Source organism: Sceloporus occidentalis, unplaced genomic scaffold, assembly GCF_023333645.1.
Source record: "Sceloporus occidentalis isolate IW3139 unplaced genomic scaffold, rSceOcc1.0.p SCAF_5, whole genome shotgun sequence".
NCBI classification, from domain to species: Eukaryota; Metazoa; Chordata; class Lepidosauria; order Squamata; family Phrynosomatidae; genus Sceloporus; species Sceloporus occidentalis.
Window position 1 is genome coordinate 50,191,059 of NW_028316985.1, and position 21,120 is coordinate 50,212,178.

The 21,120-nt window shown below is 39.3% G+C and overlaps 1 protein-coding gene across 8 annotated transcripts in view; it reads left to right on the top strand.

Annotated features, from left to right (window-relative positions):
- The window catches only part of LOC149312139 (liprin-alpha-2), a 318,268-nt gene that overhangs the window by 201,055 nt on the left and 96,093 nt on the right, over positions 1-21,120 (top strand). For all 8 annotated transcript variants that reach the window (XM_089524024.1, XM_089524025.1, XM_089524026.1 and 5 more), the window contains 3 exons: positions 6,710-6,811; positions 11,984-12,148; positions 15,034-15,108. In XM_089524024.1, the coding sequence (XP_089380150.1) occupies positions 6,710-6,811; positions 11,984-12,148; positions 15,034-15,108 (342 nt within the window). The remainder of the gene's footprint in view (positions 1-6,709; positions 6,812-11,983; positions 12,149-15,033; positions 15,109-21,120) is intronic.

Consider the following 21,120-nt stretch of genomic DNA (forward strand, 5'->3'; position numbering starts at 1 on the left):
CCTTCCTGCTTGGCTCCTGACCATCCGGAGCCAAGCACCGACTGAGGGCCGGGGCTGGCAGCACGGCCTATATAGGCCTAAGCCCCGCCCTCAGTACCACCTGACCAGGAGACTCCTCCTCCAGGGCAGCTGAACCAATCATCTGCCCTGGAGGACCGGAACTCCCAGTCACCGAGCCCAGCTCCCAGAGCGTCGCGGGGCGGAAGGGCCTCCCTTTCGCCCCGCGCACCAATAGGGAGCTGGGGCATGCCCCACAGCACTCTGGGGCTTTTAGTCGTTCACTGCGTCTAGCGGCAAAGCGGTCAGCCCGCCGAGTCGGGCAACCGCTTTTTATATAAATGAAGAAATTGCAGGCAGGTTCTTGTTACAGTATGGGTTTTGATTCTGCTATTAGCATCAAAGAGTGATGGATTCATTCCAAATATTAGTTCTAATTGCTAGGGCAAGCACTTGGGAATAATGTGTATTTGTATCAACATTTGTAATAATGAGAGGATAACAGAGTGCATTTTTTGTGAATTATAAGTGCGGGAATGAAGCTGGGGGGAAAGGGGCCAAGCGGCCCCTTTCTCTCCCGGCAGTGGCTCCCTGGGGTGTCCTGGAGCATGAAGCACCAAGGATACCCCTTTCCAGGCCAGGGGAAGTGGCATTTTTGCGCTTCCCCAAGGCCTGGAAAAGCGGTGGATCGGGGCCTCCGGGGATGCCACTGTGGCTGTTCAGGCTCCAATCTGGCGGGGAAAGGGGGTGTAGGCCACCACAAAAGGGCGGGCTGTATCCCACCAAAGATTCTTATAACTAGAGGAGAACCCAAGGGCCTTAGAGAGAAATCACCTGCTAGTGTAGGAATCTATTGAGAAAGCATTCCTGAGCTAGATCCCCAGAACAATTTGTAAGATGTGAGGGTCAACATTGGCAGGGAGATTGTTCTTAATTTTGGCTTCTTGCATGTACAGTACATTGTTACGAAATATCCACTCTTTTACTATACTATTTTAAAAGCAAAAGCTGTGGAAAAGACATGTTAGAAGGTAACAGGATCATGTGCATGATACTAACACTATTGTATATACTCAGCTATAAGTCGAGAAATGTTTGCCCCAAAATGGCCTCCAAAATCCTGGGTAGACTTATACACGGGGCAATATGGTCCTTCAACCAAGCCTCTCACTAGCAGGGCTTCCTCTGTGGGTGAAACCCTAGCTGGGGAGAAGCTGGGGAGAAGCTGGAGAGGGCAAGTAATCGCCCCTCAACCTCTCCCCAGCTGGGCTGCCCATTTAAGTCCAACCCTTGACATATCCACAGGTCATATAAAAATGCACATTTTTGGCCCAAAAGGTTGACCTTGACTTATACATAAGGCTGACTTATAATTGAGTATATATATAGTACTTTTCAAAAGTGATTTTCTGAGCTCTGAATCTCAGTCTCCTGTTCCTTAGGAAATTGCTAGATTAGACTTAGCCACTAATGTTTTTATTGAGAGGTAACATAATATACCGGTTAAGGGAAGGGCTAAATCCGCTGGTTCAGTCTTATCTCATCAGAGTCACTGGTTGGCCTTAGATAATATGTAGTCCCCATATTACTGTTAGGCCATAATGATTACAATCTATGTTTATAATTTTCAACATCTAATACATATAAGTAGCATATAAAAGCTAATTATTATTATTGGACTATCATCCCTTTTCTAGAGAAAAGTGCTCTAACATGGTTCTGTTACAGTATAACAGAGGTGATCACAAATTATATTACTGGGACACCTTCTTCAGAGATGTCAGTTTTATAGCAGGGTTAACATTTCTGTTTCTGCTAAGTGTGCCTTATGATCCACATGCTGAGCTTCTGTCTCCTCAAATTTACAGCTATCCATTCCCCAGCTTCACAGTTCAGTGAGTCCAGTAACAACATATATTTTGATGGCAAATATCTGGAATTCCAAGTATTTTTCTCAAGACAGATATAGCTCACAATTATCTACCAGTTAAAGGGGGGGGGGGGGGGGGCGGGTGTTAATTCAGCTGACTGGCCTAAACACATTAAACAGAAGGAGGCAACAACACCATATGTGTGCAGTTGCTCTTCTCCCTCCTCAAAGAGGTTTCTAGACCAATTTGTCTCAGAACACCTAAAATATGAGTGCTTGTTTCTCATGAGAGTTTAGGCACAAGACAGATTCTCTTTTGTCCAGTTATTGACTAGGGAAAAAGTGGAAATATCTGTTAGCACAATCCCGTTTTGTACTGAAAACCATGTACAGTGAACACACATGGAAAAGGATCTCCATATATTCATCGGTTCTGTGTTCCCATACTGCCCTAGATATTTTGCAGCCTGAAATGAAAGCACTCCCTTGTTTTTGAAGCTGACGAAATTGGCAGTTGATTCTTGCTTCTATAGTGGTAGCCAAATCTTCTAACAGTGAGCTAGTTTAGGTCATTTGGCATGTTTAACTTTATCCTCTACCAACTCACCATCTCTACTCCACCCCAACACAAGGAATTGTTTTGGAGCCCTAATTTGAAAAATGCATATGGAATGCCATGCAGCATCAATAAATGAATTATTGTTTCCCTTTCATCTTTTGGAAATTCTTTTAGGAATTCATTCATCCAAAATATTCAGGCCCATTTTCAAAATATAAGGTGAAATACATGGGCCAAATGAATTGGCTTCTGGACACATTTGAGGCATGCTGATTAGAAGAAGCATGCCTCCAAAGGAGACGGAAGCTGCACCAAAGCCACACTCTGGTCCTTAGAAGTGGGCTGTGTAGACAGTGGGAGTCTGACCCGCTTTCAGCCACAGAAGCCTCAGCTGCTCTTTCATGCCCGTCTGCTCTGGCTCCAGGTTATACAAAAAGTTTAAATTAGACATTATGAGTAGTACACATTTTAGTTTTCAAATTTCAGTATAAAAAAGAATTATCTGCTTAATTTTAATTGGAGTCTGTGCAACTGTGCAGTCATCACACATCTACATTACAGTAGCCAGTTGGCAACTTATAATATACCTACAACATGAGTGTTAGAAAGTACCTTGAAGATCACCTATCCCAATCTTCCAGTCAGTGAAAGATAAATGTTCCTCCTCCTTCCACTATACATATCCCACACAGGATTTTGATACATTTTGTAATTCTTGGGGGGGAAATCTATGCACATTAGAACTCTCATTCAGGAGCAATTTTCAAGCAAAATGTACTAGTGTAATTTGATGATAATATAAATCATGTTCTTTTAAAAATAATAATAATAATAATGAGCTGGTCATCAACTAAAAGCATTTAAGCCAAAACACTAATTTAGTTCTTTGATGAGATGAAGTTGGCTTAAATCCAGATGTTCTAGTTAAAAAGATTAGTGCATCAGGATAGTAAACAATTTCCCTCTCTCAAAAATTTAAATAATTAAATCTGCAATTTGCTAGTTTGATGAAAGCCTAACCTTACTTTAAAAACAACAGTAGCTCAGCAACATTAGACATGAACTACTCCTGGTTAAGCTTTAATGGACTATATGGGCTATATTGATCTGCTTCATGTGGTTTAAATAATTATATTATTAATATGTAATGGTTTTATAGAGTGTTTTTTATAAAGCAGTAAAATAATGGATTGGTTGAATCACTTTTTATGTTGGGGAGAGAGGAGGAATCACATTATTTTGGAGACTTTCTTGCATTCCCTTTAGAATGCAAAGGAAAGAAAAGTGGGTTAGTGCAGAAAGGATCTGCTATTAGGCAATGCTTGGAAAAGATTTTTTGGGGATTGGAAAGGGACTACAACTCCTAGAATCTCTTAGCTAGTATGATTATTACTAATCCCAGAACTATTCCAACCTTCACACACTGGTATCACACATTCCCAGTACCCACCTAAAGCAGTATAAGAAGAGTACAAATCCATATGCATTTCGTATACATTATACAAGATCCATACGATACACACAATCCCAGTCAGAACAACCATGTCCCATAGTACTCAGTTTCATGTCTCATCTGTGCCCATGGTAACTCCCAGGAATGTGGGAACCGCTCTCGGTATCGGTGCTTTCTCCTCTACAGAATATTGCTTTCAAATAGCCAAGGCTTTGTGAGTTTGCAATGTGTTTTGTTTTCTTTTGTATGTGATGGATTGGTAGAACATCCCAAATAACCAAAAGAAAATCTAGCTGTAGTTTCTTCACAGTGGCAGATTTAGGAGGTATGCATATAGAACTGCAGCAACCAGACAAACCACAATATAGTGGGAATGTGAACATTTCTCAGTCTCAGGTTTGATTTAGTTCTCTGAATCTATCCTAAATTTTCTGTCTAGTTGCAAGACTATTCATATCTAGATGAATCTGTGCAATCTTCAAATGTATATTCATAGTCTGGTGTCTTTCCTAATATGTGCATTTGTTTATGCATTTTACAAAATGCACACATTTTCTCTGTCATCAAAAAGTGTTTATGCATATTTTTTTTCAGTTGGTAATATTTTTAGCCCTTTACAATTAAAACAATTGTTTTCCATGTACTTTATTTCTCCAAAATGCCCTACAAATGTGTAAAATATTGAAGGCAGGGTGTATTTCTTCTTAAAACCAGTCTTTGGAGGTGCAAGAAAGCTACTGCTGAATCCAACAAAATTAAATTCCAACTTTGCATCACAGTGCTTTATGGTTAGCACTTAAGGAAACACTGGGAATTAAGTGGTTTTGAAGTAATTAAGTGTTCTGCAACCTCTGAATGGAATAACTTCCAGACCCTCAGATGTTTGCATTTGATGAAGGTCCAAGTTGCAACTCTTCATATGACAGAAATAAGACACTGAAGAGTTGTACTGCCATGCGCAGCATGCTGGAGAAAAAAACCACTGTGACTCAGTAGATAGAAGGCTCTAGTTCATTTCCAGAGACTGTGGTTCAGTTTTTATGTATAGAGAAGGAGAGACTCCTGAGAGGCTTTGGGGGGATGAATTCTCTGTAAAACATTAACTTAAAATTCTCTGTTATAGACCTCTAGTGCTTTAGTTCAGAAGCGTAAACTTGAGCTCCTTAGCAATAACTTCAGATCTCAAGATCCCACTGGGTAAAGCCATGGCAGTTGAAGTGCTATCAAAACACTGTAACTGCAGTGTGGGTACACCTCAGAATATTATGGTATATTAATGAGTGCTCCTATTCAGCAATCCTTTCCTCACAAAGGCTCCCCCTGGTCATTTTAGTCTGATCTCTAATCCGAATTAGAAATGAGCTGGGTTGGAGGAAAATGATATATAAGATAGATGGAAGGACTTCCTGCCCATTTTCCCCACAATTGCTTTGTACTCATTCATCTTCCCATTCACTTTATCTTGAAAAATTCAAGTTGAGAAACATGTTTGCTAAGGAACTGTGTTATTTTGCTTTAAAATGCTGTGTAATACTGAATGCAAGATTTAAAATGAAGAAATTCCAAATAAAATCTCTGGTTTTCACTAGTTACACAGTTTGCTTTTCCAGGCTGATTATAGTGGCAGTCACATTTTCAAAATAGAATGAAACTTGGTCTTACACATATATACATTTTTTTCTGAAGGTTGTGAAGATATTGTTTTGATTTATATCAACATGTTAAAAGACTTATGAGTCCTGTAGTATATTCAGAAACATGGGTCTGGTACACACCGCCAGGAAGCAATGTCCTGGCTGCAATTAGTAAGGCTCAGGAGTGTGCACCAACCACACACTCCTGATCCCTACTACATGCAGGCAGCGCCATAATTGCGCGGCACCATCCACATTGGGGGCATGTCTATGATGTGTGGGCGTCTGAGCACCCACACGTCTTCTACAGGAAATGCTGTCCTTATGATGGCACAAAATAGGAGCCGCTCAAGGCGGCTCCTTTTTTGCTACGCAGTGGTACCGTTCCATTTGGTTGCTGTGGTAATGCTGCAGAGCAACCAGGTGTAGCGTCTCAGCCCATGGACATTAAGTTAAAACAGGAATGAGAGTTCCTTAAACTTGGTATCCCAAACCATTTATTTTAATGAATGCCCTAGTCAATTTCTTTCTTTCTTTCTTTTTTAAAAAAAGAATTTGAAATGGTTGGTGAATTTAAAAGAAGTTTAATAAGCTTTTGTGATATTCAAATGTTGCACTAGAAAGCATATTTTATTATTTGGCTGGAGTCATTTGCATAACTCTCTGTCTTTTCGTCACAACTTGGAGCAGTGTGGCATGGGGCAAGATCTAGTTCTGCAGAAGAAAGTCCCCATAGGGATCCTGTTAAGGGACTGCAAGAGGAGGCATACAGAGTTTTAGGGGCTTGGATTTTTATCACCCCAATTTGGCAGGAAACTTCACAGAGGGAGTGCACTTGAATGGCTTCCTCAGCTGTACTCCTTTGCTAATCTCCTTGCGTTGAGTCAAGTAGTTTGATTTGATTGAATAATAGTCAGCTCATTCAATTGGGTGATCACTTCACTCAGTTTGTGCCTCATGCCAGGCCAACCTGTATAGCTGTAATCTGAATAAATTTATGTCCATGTTTATTTCTAAAGCATTGTTTGCATGTGTGGTTTGTCTGGGCCTTGTGAAGTCAGTCTCCTTGCCACTAGTTCCACAACCAAATTTTAATTCTATTAAGATTTTCTATAACAAGAAATTAAATCAAAATGATTAAGTGTTTCAATATAATTGGGATTTTAACTTTTCGTACATTTTCTTTGATTTTGCAGGAATTTGCTGCACTTACAAAAGAACTAAATGCTTGCAGGGAACAACTACTGGAGAAAGAAGAAGAAATTTCTGAATTGAAGGCTGAAAGAAATAACACAAGAGTAAGTTTAGCAGCAATCTGTTTTCTATAGCATTATTTTGCATAATTTTGATCACAAATGTTCATGTTTGAGAAGAAATGTTTGGTGAGTATTGCCAGAATGCATCCTACATTTATATCAGCAGCTTCATTTTGTAATCATTTTCAGAAAGTTCAAACCTATTATTTATTTGACATTGATTCCCTGTTTCACTTACATTTCTTTATTAAGTTACCTCATTGGGGATCTCCAAAATAAATGCTCATTTAGCAAATTCCAAAGCATCTGGTCCATATTAGCTTCCTGGATAATTCTCTGCTTGTCTTTTAACCCAGGTGTGTGAGATAACAGTAGTAAACACCTAAAGATTGACAGGGAAATGTTGGCTTCTGCTCTGTTGATTCCCTAAGACAATTTAATGCTCAGTAATTATGAGATATCTCTGCCAAGAGTGCATGAACTCATGTGCATTCCTGGGGCAGTTCTTGAATGGTTCCAGCTATTCACACATGTGCCACACCATCTCAGTATACAATTGATCCATATCACAGAAACATTCCCTTTCTGATTAGTGCATATTGAATGCACTGGAGCCCTGTGGTGTGTAGAATTTGGAGAGAAGGGGCATAACCCATATGGTGAAGCCTGGCCAACGTTTGTGCTGCATATTTTAACTGGGTTAAACTTGGGTCCTGTTAAAAGGCACCAATTTTAAATTGGTGGAGGGCAAAAGGAAGGTATTTTTCCAACATAATTAGATGTCTCTGGATAATGCTTTGAAATCCAATGATGCTAAAACCTTTTGGGTGGCAGTTAGGAAACATATGTGCGTAATAATCTAAGCTATATCTTTTTATCTTTAAAAAAAATGCTAGGCAATCATCATAATCACCACTGGACCCCCCTCTTCCAACACACAGTTCAATAAAATATGTCAACTTTAAAAAGTACCCAAAATCAGAGGGTCAAACCACTATGTCTTAAAGGGAAACTTTTATCTGAACTGCCTCTGATGACCGGATGTAAACCTAGACTTGGCAGATTTCTATGACCAAGTGCGACAATTAGAATTATAGTTCCAAAGAACATGTGATTGGTTTCATTCCTACAAGAAATACTCCTATATTATCAAGCAGCACAAACTGGCAAATATCTAGAACAATGTACAGATGCAATAGTATCCAAAAAATAAGCTTTTCTTATTGCATCACCTACACATTGTAAGTGCTAAGATGGCTTCTTCGCTGGTTGATTGTGAGTTCTTCATCACTTGCAGTTTTATTGTCAGTGGAATAGTTTTATTGGCCTTACCTACTCAGGATACCAAAACGTCAGATGCATGGAAATCAACTGAAAATGGTTCCAAACCCCTCAAAACTGAGAGTCATGGTTTCATTTCTTTTTTCTTTGCCATACAGTGACAAATTTGGAGAAAGATTTGGCCCACCAGACAGGGCAAAAAATGCCCTTCCACAGTTGTCCATCTCTGTTTTAAATGTTAGATTTACCACACGGAATGCCCTCTTCAAATTGATGCTCTAAGCTGCCTGGGGAAAAAATGAATTCTGGGGATCTGATTGTTGGTATTGTACTTCTAAGCCCTGGTGAGCATTACATTACAAAAGCCACCGGAGGTTAAATAGAAGAGAATATGTGTCACGTTGCATGATAACAGCAGATATTTAGCAAGCCTGGGTGTCCAGTTTCAAGGCAGTTATTGTTGAACTGGGTATATTTATTCAGAGCAGTGCTCTGCTCTCCAAATCAACTTTCACAACTGTGTAACATCTTCTGCTAAAATTCCATATCATGTGTTGTAAAAAGTATTTTCTCTTCTGTAATTTCAGCTTTGCCTTAAATCCTGTTAAATCCTATCAATACTGCCCTTCCTTTTCTCTCTCCCTCTCTTTCTCCCCTTCTGTTTTTAACAGGGAAAAATGTTCTTCTTTTGGACACACTTTAGTATATTCATATTCACTATTCATATTGAACAAAATGTAAAATACTGAACAACATGCATTATTCCAGTAAATAAAAAAAATTGACTCTTTACAGATGCTTAATACAAATACACTCTGTAGCACAAACTCATAACAATTGGGGTCTGCACAGGATCATATGTCTTACTTAGAGATGGAAAGAATATTCTCTATTATTCATTTCCTGGTTGAAAAATGGGTTCCCCACAGCCAGGCAACCCCATTTGGAAGAATTATAGAGCAGCCAGACTTTAGCATACTTTCCTCCCAGTATTCAAATGTCCCCAAGTATTCCGAAAGCTTTTTCTGCACAGGATGACATATGAGAATTTCTGTGGAAATGTGGGTTTTATGCAAAACACTACATGTCTTTCTAAGCAGACTATTCCTCTGGGTTTAGGATGCACAAATATAGGTAGAATACTTTGCAGAAATAACTTCTTTATTCCCACAGCAGGGAGAAAGCCACAGTAATTATTCTAAGGAGAAAATAGTTGAGAATATTTACATCTTTAGCCTTAACTCCTGCATTGGTGACATGCTTCAATGTTAAGACAAGCAGGAGAGTGCAGCAATAAATAGTGTTACATTTCAGGTGGGTAATGTTCAGGTTTGTATCCCTGCTGAGTCACTGACCTTCATAGGGTAGCTCTAGGCAATTTATTATTTATATTTCTTTCACTGATGATCTGTCTCAGAACAGTATTGTGTGATGGGATGCGTGAAGCAACTGTAATGCCTTGGATAAATAGGAATATTATAAATATCATAATTTGACTCTACTTTTAAAATCACCCAATAAAGCATTGTGTTTTCTGCAGCATGACACAAAACAGCATAACAACTGAAGTACAAATCTGAGTTTGGAAAAGTTACTTTTTTGGACTGCAACCTCCAGAATGTCCCAGCTCTGGACTGTAGAGCTTTCATTTTGACACGCACATTCTCTGAACTGCAAAGCCTTTATACTGATCCCTTCTTCTTACTAGATATGTCAGTATGAGAGAACTGAAGGTCACTTCTCTTTGCCTCAAACTCTTAAGTTGAAGTGTTCACTGTAATGTAGTGTGCTTCTACTGAAATAATTAGTATAAATGAGTGAAGTTGTGTTAATGTGTATTTAACCTGGGCAGCTGCTATACTCTATACATATACCATTCCCTACTTAATTGAGAGAACAACTTAGGACACCCCTAAGCCATTTCCATGCTCATTAGCTTTAACTGAAGAGATCTAGTTAATAAGATTTGGTTCAAGCAAGTTATTCAGACCAGGTTTAAGTATGGCTGAAGGCTTTAAAAGTCACTCAACCTTGTTGGACATTACATTGCTTTGTGAGCAGAGGGAAAGACTGTCAAGACAGATGGACTCTCCCCACTCTTTCCTGAAAGAAGATCTATAGCTGGGATGGAAAAAATTCTCAAAGGTTGGAATAAGGAAGAGGAAAATAACCAATTTCCTATGGTTAAAAATTGTTTCTTTTTTCATATCTTTTCCTAAATGTTTTGACCCATTTGGGGCAGACAGGAGAAGAGGCAACATCAATCTGTCAGCCAATCACTTTATTTATATTCCATCCTTTCTTCCAAGAGTGTGGCTCAAGGCAGCTTACAGAATAAAAAATATGGGTGAAATCACATACAGCCCCAAACAGAAAATATGTTATGATTAAAATAATATTAATCTGTCTGTAGAATTAAAATCATACAACACATTAATTTAAAGTGTAGAGTAAGAGCAGTACATCACACACATACACAAACCCACGACATACATAAAACAATCAGCTTCCAAATGCTAGCAAGAATAAAAAGATGATGAAAGGACAACACCAGAAAATGAAAGGAGAGAGGCTGCTTAGCCTCCTTAGGAAGGGAGTTCCCAAGAGTAGGAAAAGCCATGGGGAAGGTTCAGTCCTGTGTTCCCAACAAACATGACTGTGAAGACAATGGGACTGAGAGAAATGCCTCCCCTGAAGAGTTTGGGCAGGCTCATATGATCTGAAAATTCATACAGTTTATAATCGAGCTGTATAGGACTTAATAAATCATAGCCAATACTTTCATGCTCAGAAATGGAAAAGCAGTCAATGGACTATTATCAGACAACACTTTCCCTCCTTCATCGGCTTCAAATACTGTTGCTTGCTTATACTCCATCTGACGCAAATGAAACAATGGCTGTATGTGTGTGAATGTGTGCTTAAAAGAAGCTTACTGTCTATTCCAAATTTCACATAGAAATGATTTGCTAGAACCGAGTTTAATGTGCTGCTATTAAACTATTTTCCCATTCATATTGGATTGTATACAGTGACAGCACTTATGTGGTAGGTGGTTATGTGAAGGGAAGCTCTCTTTCCCTCCTACTTCAGTCTTTTCTGTCCTAGCAAAAGTCTGTTTGGACTATTGGGTATCTTAGGAAACACAGGTGTGTGGAAGAGAGGGCTGCAGTGGGAGCAGAATATGGTGAAAAGACAGCTTTTCTGAAGGCTACGATGCTACTACTGACATTGGCTGCAGCCCATTTTTATAAAATGTAGTAACTAAGCCCATCAGTGGAAATACATTTATTTTTGCATAGCTCTTACATTTTGGTAGAAAAGTTACAGTCCTGTTATATGATTAACTTCAGTTATCAAATACAAGCTGCAATGTGTGGTTGGGCTGCTTAAGTAAAGCCTCATTTAACATTATTGTAATATCCAAATATTATCTTAATTGGGAAGCAAAACAACAACAACAACAACAACAATTTACTCATTGCACAGTAATTCAGACAGATGCTAATTACATTTATTTTTATTTTCTACTATGTTCTTTCCAGTAAGGTCAAAATATTTCTACCTCACCCCATAACAGAAGTTAATACAAAAATGTCAAAACTCTTCTTAAAACAAAAATAATTTAAACATATTAGATGTAAATACATTAAAACAGATTTAAAACAGTTTAGAATTACGTATGTTTGAGATAATCAGTGAGGCCCAAAGGCTTTGGTGAACAGTCAAGTTTTAATTCAGCCCTTGGGTCACCATGTATCCCTTATTATATGGGATGTTCCTTATTTGAGGGTCTCATTGGTAGGACAAGGCTACAAGTACAGCATAGGCTGCCAGTGTCATCATCATTTTGTATGTGCAGTTTAGAATTATAGTGCCAATGATATTCAGGTACAAATGAGCTAACATTATTTTTTACGTTGAACCTAATAGCTGTTACTGGAACATTTGGAGTGCCTTGTTTCAAGACATGAAAGATCACTGAGAATGACAGTGGTGAAACGTCAAGCACAATCCCCTTCAGGGGTTTCCAGTGAAGTTGAAGTGCTGAAGGCACTGAAATCTTTGTTTGAACATCACAAAGCTTTAGATGAAAAGGTACAGTATGGACATTTTATGCTTATGCTTATGTACTCTATTTTTCTTTACTATGCATCAGTGTAGAAAAGCAATTCCTGCATCCTTTTGACATAGGTGCTTATCATCTTTCCAAAAAGTTGTTGTCCATTTTATCAAGATAATTACAGAGGCACTACACCTCAAGCAATGAATGGTGCCAGTTTCCATATGACACAGGCCATATGCATGAGCTTCATGTTTATCATGACCAACAACCCTGATAGGAAGGGACTCTTCCAAGAAGTTAAACCCAGTTCATTCAAGGGCACACATCATAACTTTAGCTTGTTTTTATCCCTTTTTTACATGGGCAGATCACTTAAACACACACACACACACACACACACAGGCTTGTTATGTTTTTGCACCATAAAGTTTGGGTCCTAGACATAAATCACTTTTCTAAATATGAAGCCATGTTTTACCTCTCCATGCTGAATTATACATTTTCACTCTGGCCATGTTAGTGCTGATCCAGTGATCAACTTGTGAAGCACTCTAAAACAAGGTAAAATACAATTAATTAGCTGTTGTGCCCCATCCTCAACAGTTAATCGGCAGAACTGTGATGTTTCAGAAAGGATTTCCATGCTGGCTGCAAAGAGGATTTGGATGCAGGATCTGTCAAGTCAAGAAGCCAGGATTTTATGAATAGTGTGAAGGGTGGTGTCATCTGCCACCTCCAACAGACTACCCATTTCCTCCTCAGCTTAGTATGTTCCTCACAGTAAGGAAGGTGTGCATGTGTGCATGCAGTGGATTTTCCAAGCAATAATATATTGCTGCAGAGGGAAGTCGCCAATGAAAACCAAAACACAGGGTTGTAGGAAAGGCCACTGCATTATCCAGCCAAACAGAACAGGGGTAGGGTTGGCCCCAAAGCATAAGGTCTGGATGTGACATCAATCAACCGCTGGTTGGTCAATGAATCAAATTGCTTGATCATGGCCAAGCTTCGGGATGACATAGGGGCAATGAAAATGCCCTCTCAAGACATGCAACCAGTCGATCACATGTTTGCAGTTGAGCCCCCAGTCACCAGGAGATGTTGAATCAATGTGTGTTGAATCAATGGCCACACTGCATGCCCTCAGCACTCCCGGGTCCCGTAGGACTCACAATCCAGTGCTACACAGCCCTGGAAACTGCCCACCTGATCCAGGACCTATACAACCTCCCTTATAAAGTTGTGACAATACAGCACCCTGAACCGAGGAAGGGTGGGAAAGCCAAGCAAGAATGGCACCCAGGCAGGATGCCACGTGGCCTTATATAGGCCTAACTACCAATCAGGGGCTGGGAAAAGGAGGAGGCACCGCCTACCTGACCCCCTGAACCAATCATCTGTGCCCAGGAGGCCGTGGCAGCCAATCCTCCCAAACGACCAATGGTAGGCCTGCCTGGCCCCAACAAGGCATGCTGGGAGCCCGAGCGGGCCTACTAGGCCCCATCAGAAACACCGCCCCCCTGACAGCAACCAGGTTGGCCCCATTTGTTTTGAGCTGTCCTTGACTCTATACAAAATATTTTAGTATGTCTCAGTTTTGGATGAATAGTTAAAGCCCATTAGCTGTACAAAAGGCCTGCTCCTGGTGGAGGTGAACATATGTAGAAGTGGTTCATTGGCAATGGGGTGGGGGGAGCTTTTTCAGCTTTTATGAAAAGGTTTTGGGGACTGTTCTAATGGATTTGCCTATGTGCATTGTTTTCATGAGTATATACCCTTTAAGATTTACCGCTATACCATCCAACATCTGGAACACCACATATTCCCCAGCCTTGATTTATGTGAGTAGGTACTAGAGATTATTCAATTACCACTCACCACCACATCCACAGAGTAAATTCTAGGCACCCTGCAGAACCCTTTCATACAGAAGAGAGCCCACACAACTTGCAAACTACGAGACCTAACAGTAGTCCACACTGACTTTTTCTTTGCATGTTTTTAAAAACAAAACAATATTTGCATGATGAAGAACATTCAGTGTTTTAAAAGTGTGTACAGATCCCTTTCTACCTTTTTAGCTGGTCTAACAAATGTATCATCACAATATGGACTTGGGAATTTGTCTTTTAGTCAGCACAGCTATCTTTGCACTTTTAACATTACTGCATGGTTCCCCAGCAATGGTAAGGATAACAAGGTTCCCTGACAAGTAATGGGTAACAAGATGAATTACTTTTCAAAATTAATATTCCAAGCTCTTGTAAGAGGGGAGAAGCCCCTCCGGTATAGGCAGACTATACTGTTTAGTGTAGCAGCCACTCACCCACTCAATTGTGTAGCACACATAAAGGTAAAGGTGAAGCTTTCCCCTTCGACAAGGTTATCTAGTTGTGTCCAACTGTAGGGGGCAGTGCTCATCTCCATTACTAAGCCGAAGAGCCAGCATTGTCAAAGACAATTCTGTGATCGTGTGGCCAGAATGACTGCACAGAATCTTGTTACCTTCCCGCTGAAATGGTACCTATTTATCGGCTTGCACTTTTACATGTTTTCGAACTACTAGGTTGGCAGACATTGGGACTAGTGACAAATATCTCATGGTGCTTGGGCCACGAACTGCCAACCTGACAGTCTTCCAGTTGTCAGAATCAGTGTCTTAACCACTGAACCACTGATCCCATGGCACATATAAGAATTAATTAATGTTTTTTAAGTTCAGTGTTATCACTGAACTCTTCTCAAGAGGATGATAAATAAATATCATTTTGTGATAATCCATAACACCTTATATACAACAGTTTTTCTTAACATTCTGTTAGTGCCAACATCATTGTACTCTGTAGTTCTATAGCATTATTATAAAAATTGCAAAGACTAGAATCATGTTGCTGCATAATTTATTTATTTTTTCTAGGTAAGAGAACGACTGAGGGTTTCTTTAGAAAGAGTCTCGGCACTTGAAGAGGAGCTAGCAGCTGCTAATCAGGAGGTAACTTACTGAGCTTTTGTTTCCTATGTATTTTTTTTTTTAAAAAGCAGCCCATCTTGTAGACTAAAACTCAATTAATATATATAGATATTTGTTTTGTTTATGTTTTGTAATCCATGCCTAATTTTGCAAAAATGTGCTTTTGATTTGGAGAAAGGAGTAGTGATTGAAAGGTTTACCTTACATTGTTAGTAGCTTTGGTCCTTCACACAATGTCAGCGAAACTAAAAAATGTAATCATGAAGACCACTATTTTATATAGCTCTTGCTTTTATTCAGGAAACTGAGTCAAAACTCTGTGCATCTGTCATGCAGTTTCTCCCTATTTTTTCTGAAGAGAAAACCATGACATAGATGAGGTCTCCATGCCTTCTCTCAGAGTATGCAGTTCACACTTAACATTATTTTCATGGTAGAGGGAATGGGGAAAGTTAACTACTGTCCTCCAAGATCAGTTATGCTGCTTGACAATGTATGAATGTGAATTGGGACATTGCTTTGTACCTTTTTTTTCTTTTTAAAAAAACTGTGCATTGTTACAATTTTATTTTATTTTATTCGCTTTGTTATATTGCTTCCTTATATCTGATGAACACACACATCATGTCCTCTATAAGCAAAATCAGTTGCTTAGTGGTGTCACTAAGTCATGACTACTGAAAAACAGAAACTCGTAAGATTTGCTGAAATATTTTTTTTATCAAAAAATATCTAAGGGGCAGTTCCTCCCTACCCACCCACCCTCCTCCAGATTACCTTATATAATATTGCATGTCAGTTGGGGCCAGAGGGACAGAGAACTCATGAGAACTCAGGTGTGTCTAGTTCTGGCACCCACAATTCAAAAAGGATATTGACAAGCTGGAGTGTGTCCAGAAGAGGGCAACAGTAAGAGCTGTTCAACAGTGGAACACATTCCCTCAGAGTGTGGTGGAGTCTCCTTCTTTGGAGGTTTTAAAACAGAGGCTGGATGGTAATCTGTCAGGGGTGCTTTGATTCTATGTTTTTGCATGGTAGGGGCTTGGAGTGGATGGTCTTTGTGGTTTCTTTCAACTCTATGATTCTATGGAGAATGGACCCACCCTGCTTCACTGATATGATTGCTTAGAGTCCTTCTGTTCAGAAGAAGGAAACCGTGCAACATTTTCTTATTTTGCAGCTTCTGTTCCTAGTCTCAAGACATTGCTGCCATTGTTCCAATTTTCTTAGTGAAAGGTAAAATGCAAATAGAGAGGCACAAAAAATCCTAAAGATATAGGAATGAGGAGAAGTCATAAATTTGTGGCTTACCTGGTTTTCTATTTTTGTATTTTCCGATACCTGCAGTGTACCAATGATTTGAAATACATGTGAAAATAGTACCCTGCTGAGTATCCATTGTTTGAAGTCTATTTTTACAAAGCTACATGATCTAGCATTTTGTGTGCAGTGGAAGCTTTTCTCTACATGAAGTCTTGATCCCCCTCCCTCAATAATTGCCTCAGTGTAGTTCTTTGTTTGGGATTTTCTTTTCATCTTCTTGGATCGTAACTGAAGATTATATGTCACACATTTTTGTTAACAAAAAAAATGCAACTGTGCTAGCGATGAACACAAATGTGCATCTTTAGAAAAGTAAGAAGGAGTAAATATTAAAACATTTCTCAGAAATCACAAATTTCCTCGGTGAGTTTTAAGACTAGGGAAACTACAATAGATACAGAAAATAACAGAGCTCCCCGTTTTTGAAATAAAGGTGGAGAAGGACAACTGCGGTCAGGGCTGCATCCAGGGTGCACTTGCCCAGCTGCCGGTGTGTGCAGTACCATCCACTTTTGAATTTTTAATCCCGTATTTATTTTTGGGTTAATTTCTCCATGTAATAAAGTCCTAACTGTGTGAAAGACGTAAAGATGCATCTAAGGAAATAAACCAAACCCTACAAAAGCTCATGTTACAACTTCTTTCACACAGTTAGGGAGGAAGAAGACTGCCCCAAAGGAGCGGCTCCACACTTCCCCTTTCAGTGCCGGATCAGGGCTGCAGCAACCACATGCTGTACCCTGATCTGGCACTTTGCCAGCTCTAAAAGAAATGGCAAAATGCTGTTACTTTTAGAGCTTGCAAAAAGGTGGTCTTTCTGCTGTGGCAGCAATTTTCAGCATTCCTTTTGATGTGTGGCGTATAAACGCTGCACCAAAGGAGTGTCGTGACACCACCCACTGTGCAGTCAGTTGGGTTATGTGATGCTGCCGTTGGGGTGGCATTGGGGTGTGCATCGACCAAATGCCACACCCCCATGCCGGCGCTTCAAGCCAGTCTGTACAGCCTCTTAATCGCCAAGGTGTTGCATGGTCCCTTTGCACATGGTTATCAGAGAGAGAGACTCTAAAGAGTCATTAGATGCTTCTGCACATAGGCAGGATTTCCTGGACAGCTGGATATCAGGGGAATTTCAAGCCGTATTTTAAGATGTACGTTCTCATGAAGGGATAACTTTTCAGAAATTTGAAGAATGTACACCAATATTTCAGTAAGCCACTGAACATGTCTGCTTAAATATATACTTTCATTATTGCTTCTAATACTCACATATGTTTCCCCACAAGTTTCCACCATTTGAAGTGATAGGACACAGATACCACCAACTCAACAACCAAATCTTCTTACTGTTTACTGTACAACTGTGTTATTTTGTGTTCAGAGTCTGTTTCCTTGCATAAGAAGCAAATTTCTTGTTAAAATGAACTTTTCACAAAACTCCCTTAAATTTATTTATTTATTTGATTTATATCACACCTTAAATGCAAAAAGAGTTGAAAAGTGTAGGGCTGTAGTAGTAATTAAAAGCTTGGTTAGCTTTTATCATGGTGTGCAAGTTTCAAAATCCTGGCTAAAAGCACCTGTGCTATTCCTCTCTGATGGACTTGTATGTTTTGTACTATTGCCTATTTTAAATGGAACAATATTTCACTGCTCCACTAAAAAAAACAAAAAAAAACAAAAACACCTTTCCTTGTATTCAGTCTGAGATGGTGGCTTTTGTTTTTAAAGAGCTGAGCCGGGGATGAAGAACCCCATTTGGGGAAAAGTGGGTGTTTTATATACCTCTTGTACCCAAGGTGAGCATGAAAAGGTATTACAGTTGCTGAAAGCAACCATTTTTGAAAATCCAAAGGACCTTTTCTTCTTCTGTCTTTTGTTCCCTTAAAGTACAGCTTACAGTAGCAATAAGTGCAGTATAGCCCATCATAACTGCAATGTATTGTCTGCCCATGGTTGAAAATATTTTGATTGCCTTTCATAACTCACACACTGTATTTGTACACTTAAAGGCATACTAGGTTGAAAGTGCAGACACCTGGAGATAAGAATGGGAAATATATGTGTTTCAGCATTAGAAACTTCACTTTAGCATGGCATTTCACTTCATGTATTCTTTTCCCTTTAATATTCAATTGGTTCATGAGAATTTACTGAATGTTTGATTAAATATATAAGAATTCTAAAAAGGTTAAGAGTTTCCTTGCTTTAACATTTTATCATGTTGAAACAGCGCATATTTAGTTTCAAGTTCTCATTAACACTGCATTAATTTGCATTACACTTGTAAAGGAACAGGAGGAGGCAGATCAAGCTTGTTTGTAAAGGCGTGGAATTTGGGGAGGGAGCAGTGAAGAGAGAATCACTAACATGTATAGAAATACAGTCCACTGAGCATGATACTCATCCACTATTTCTAAGAAAGATGGTCCAATCACAATCTATTACCTAGATATGAGTTTAGATCAGGAGCAGCCTGCTTGAAGGATTGCTTCTTCCCTTTTGTAATAGTTTATTGCCCAATTTTTATCTTCAGAGTGTGTTCTATCGGTGTCATGACCCACCTTATTTCTGACTGTTAGTATCTGAATATTTTAATTACTGGTTAACTGAAATTGCTGACTTATTTGTTGGGGTCTTTCTATTGACTGCTTAATTTTTTTTTATGTTTGTTGGGGTGAAGCAGATAGGCAAAATACAGTGATCTGTGGCTGCTCTGGCCATGATTGCTCTGGAACCATGGTCTCAAGCCACTGCCAGCAGGAACGTTTTTTTTCCGCTACTTTTCAAGCCGGCTTCAGGCCACCTTAGCACAGCTTGTCATCTTCGGGGGCATGCATCTTCTAAATACCATGCCCCTGAAGCAGATGGAAGCTACTTTATTTGGCCCATTTGCTTTGGGACTAATTTGTCCCAAGGTCATTTTCCAGTTGGATTGCATACACATTTAGCAACATGGATAAATAAGGTCTATCTTAGAGCCAGTACCCATGGCTCTAACATGTGTAGCTGACTTCGCTGGATCTTATCATATGGCAGAGTTATACTGCAATTGCATTGTGTTAGCCCCGTCTTTACCTGGAGCTTATTACATGACACTATCTTTCAGTGCTGTACCATGCTGCATCACTGCTGAATTGTTGGAAATTTATACTTTCCCATTTGAAATAACCCATTAATGACCCTCCTGTCTTTATGTGGTTTAGTGCCCGCTTTGGGTATGAGTGTCTTTTTTTTTTTTTTTTTTTGCTTTATTGTGATAATGGGAGCATATTGGTACACTATCAGTGTGGTTTCATTGCTTCTTCTTTGGGGATTCCCCAGGGATCTCCAACAGGGAAATCCCCAATTTCTTCCAATAAAAGGGCTGGAATTGCACTGGGATTCCCAAGAGAACGGCTGTATGTTTGTTCCCCACCCCCACCCCGATTATTTCCAGTTATCCTTTTGAATATAGAGAACAGTGCAGTAGCACAATTACATTGTAATCTTATTATGCCCAGAAAAACCACAGGATCCTGGAATAAAAATAAATAAACAATAAATATGCAAAAGTTTGATATACAAATGCAGAACTGGGCATGTATTGGTTCGCTGGAGGAAAGCATAGGGTGAAAAAACATTGGAAGTGACACTCTGTGTGTTCCTCTTCCCAATCTAAATGGAGTGGGGGTTGATTCCAAAATAACATTATTGCATAATTGTGCAATTTCACAATTACAGTTGCTTGGGTTGTTTTTTAAAAAAGGAAAAAATAATGTGTTACTGACTCTGCTGTACTTCTGTGGCTTAGCTCTTTAGTTCTGTGTTTGTTTGTTTGTTTGTTTTTTAAATAAACTATCATGGAGGAGGAGCTAGAGCAAAAAGGGTGATGTAAATTGTACTATTGTATTTCAAGAAAAGAACTATGAGAACTAATGTAATTGAAGTATAAATGCTCTGGTGGTGTGGGGAAGTGCATTACTATTCCCCTACCTTTCTGAGTGCAACTGAAGCAGTTTTCAAATGAAGTAACCCCAAGTAACTGACTAGTGTGATAAGCATCATTATTTCTTTCAAGTGTGTCTATACTAATGTAGACCATAAGCCAAAACGAACCCAAGCTGTTGCATATTAACTCTCAGTCACAAAGCAAGACCCAGTGAAAGCTTTATGAATGTCTGTAATTGAAAAAAGTTTATGCAGATTAGAAAATTTGCTATTAATATCAATATGACAAAGTCACAGAATCTATATATACAAAGAAACAAAGAAACAAACACACTTCCATCTGAATAAAAAATATTCCTGCCTCCTGGGAGAAGATCAGACAATAAAGGGAGTAAGCTTCACCTGCATTAGATGCTATAGCTAATGAAAGTCTTATTTTTGTAATGAGGTCATCATTAAGCTAGCACTTTGAGTATACAAGTTAATGCTCATCTCCAGGTCAGCCCAGAGGTTGGTGAGGTAGCTGTGACAAGGGGAATATTTTAAAGACCAGTTGAAAGTGAATTAGTAGGATTTTGTACATCTATTCCTTTCTCATCCCTTCATCAGAACAATTCTCCCATTACATTTGTTACAGATTGTTTTGCAAAATGGAGTATCCAGTCCAACTATGCATCACCAGTATATGCCAAAAACTATTCTTTGGAAAGATACTTTGATCCCAACTTCATCAACTAGGGAATCTGAGTGATGACTTTAGAACTTTGTTACTTCTATTAC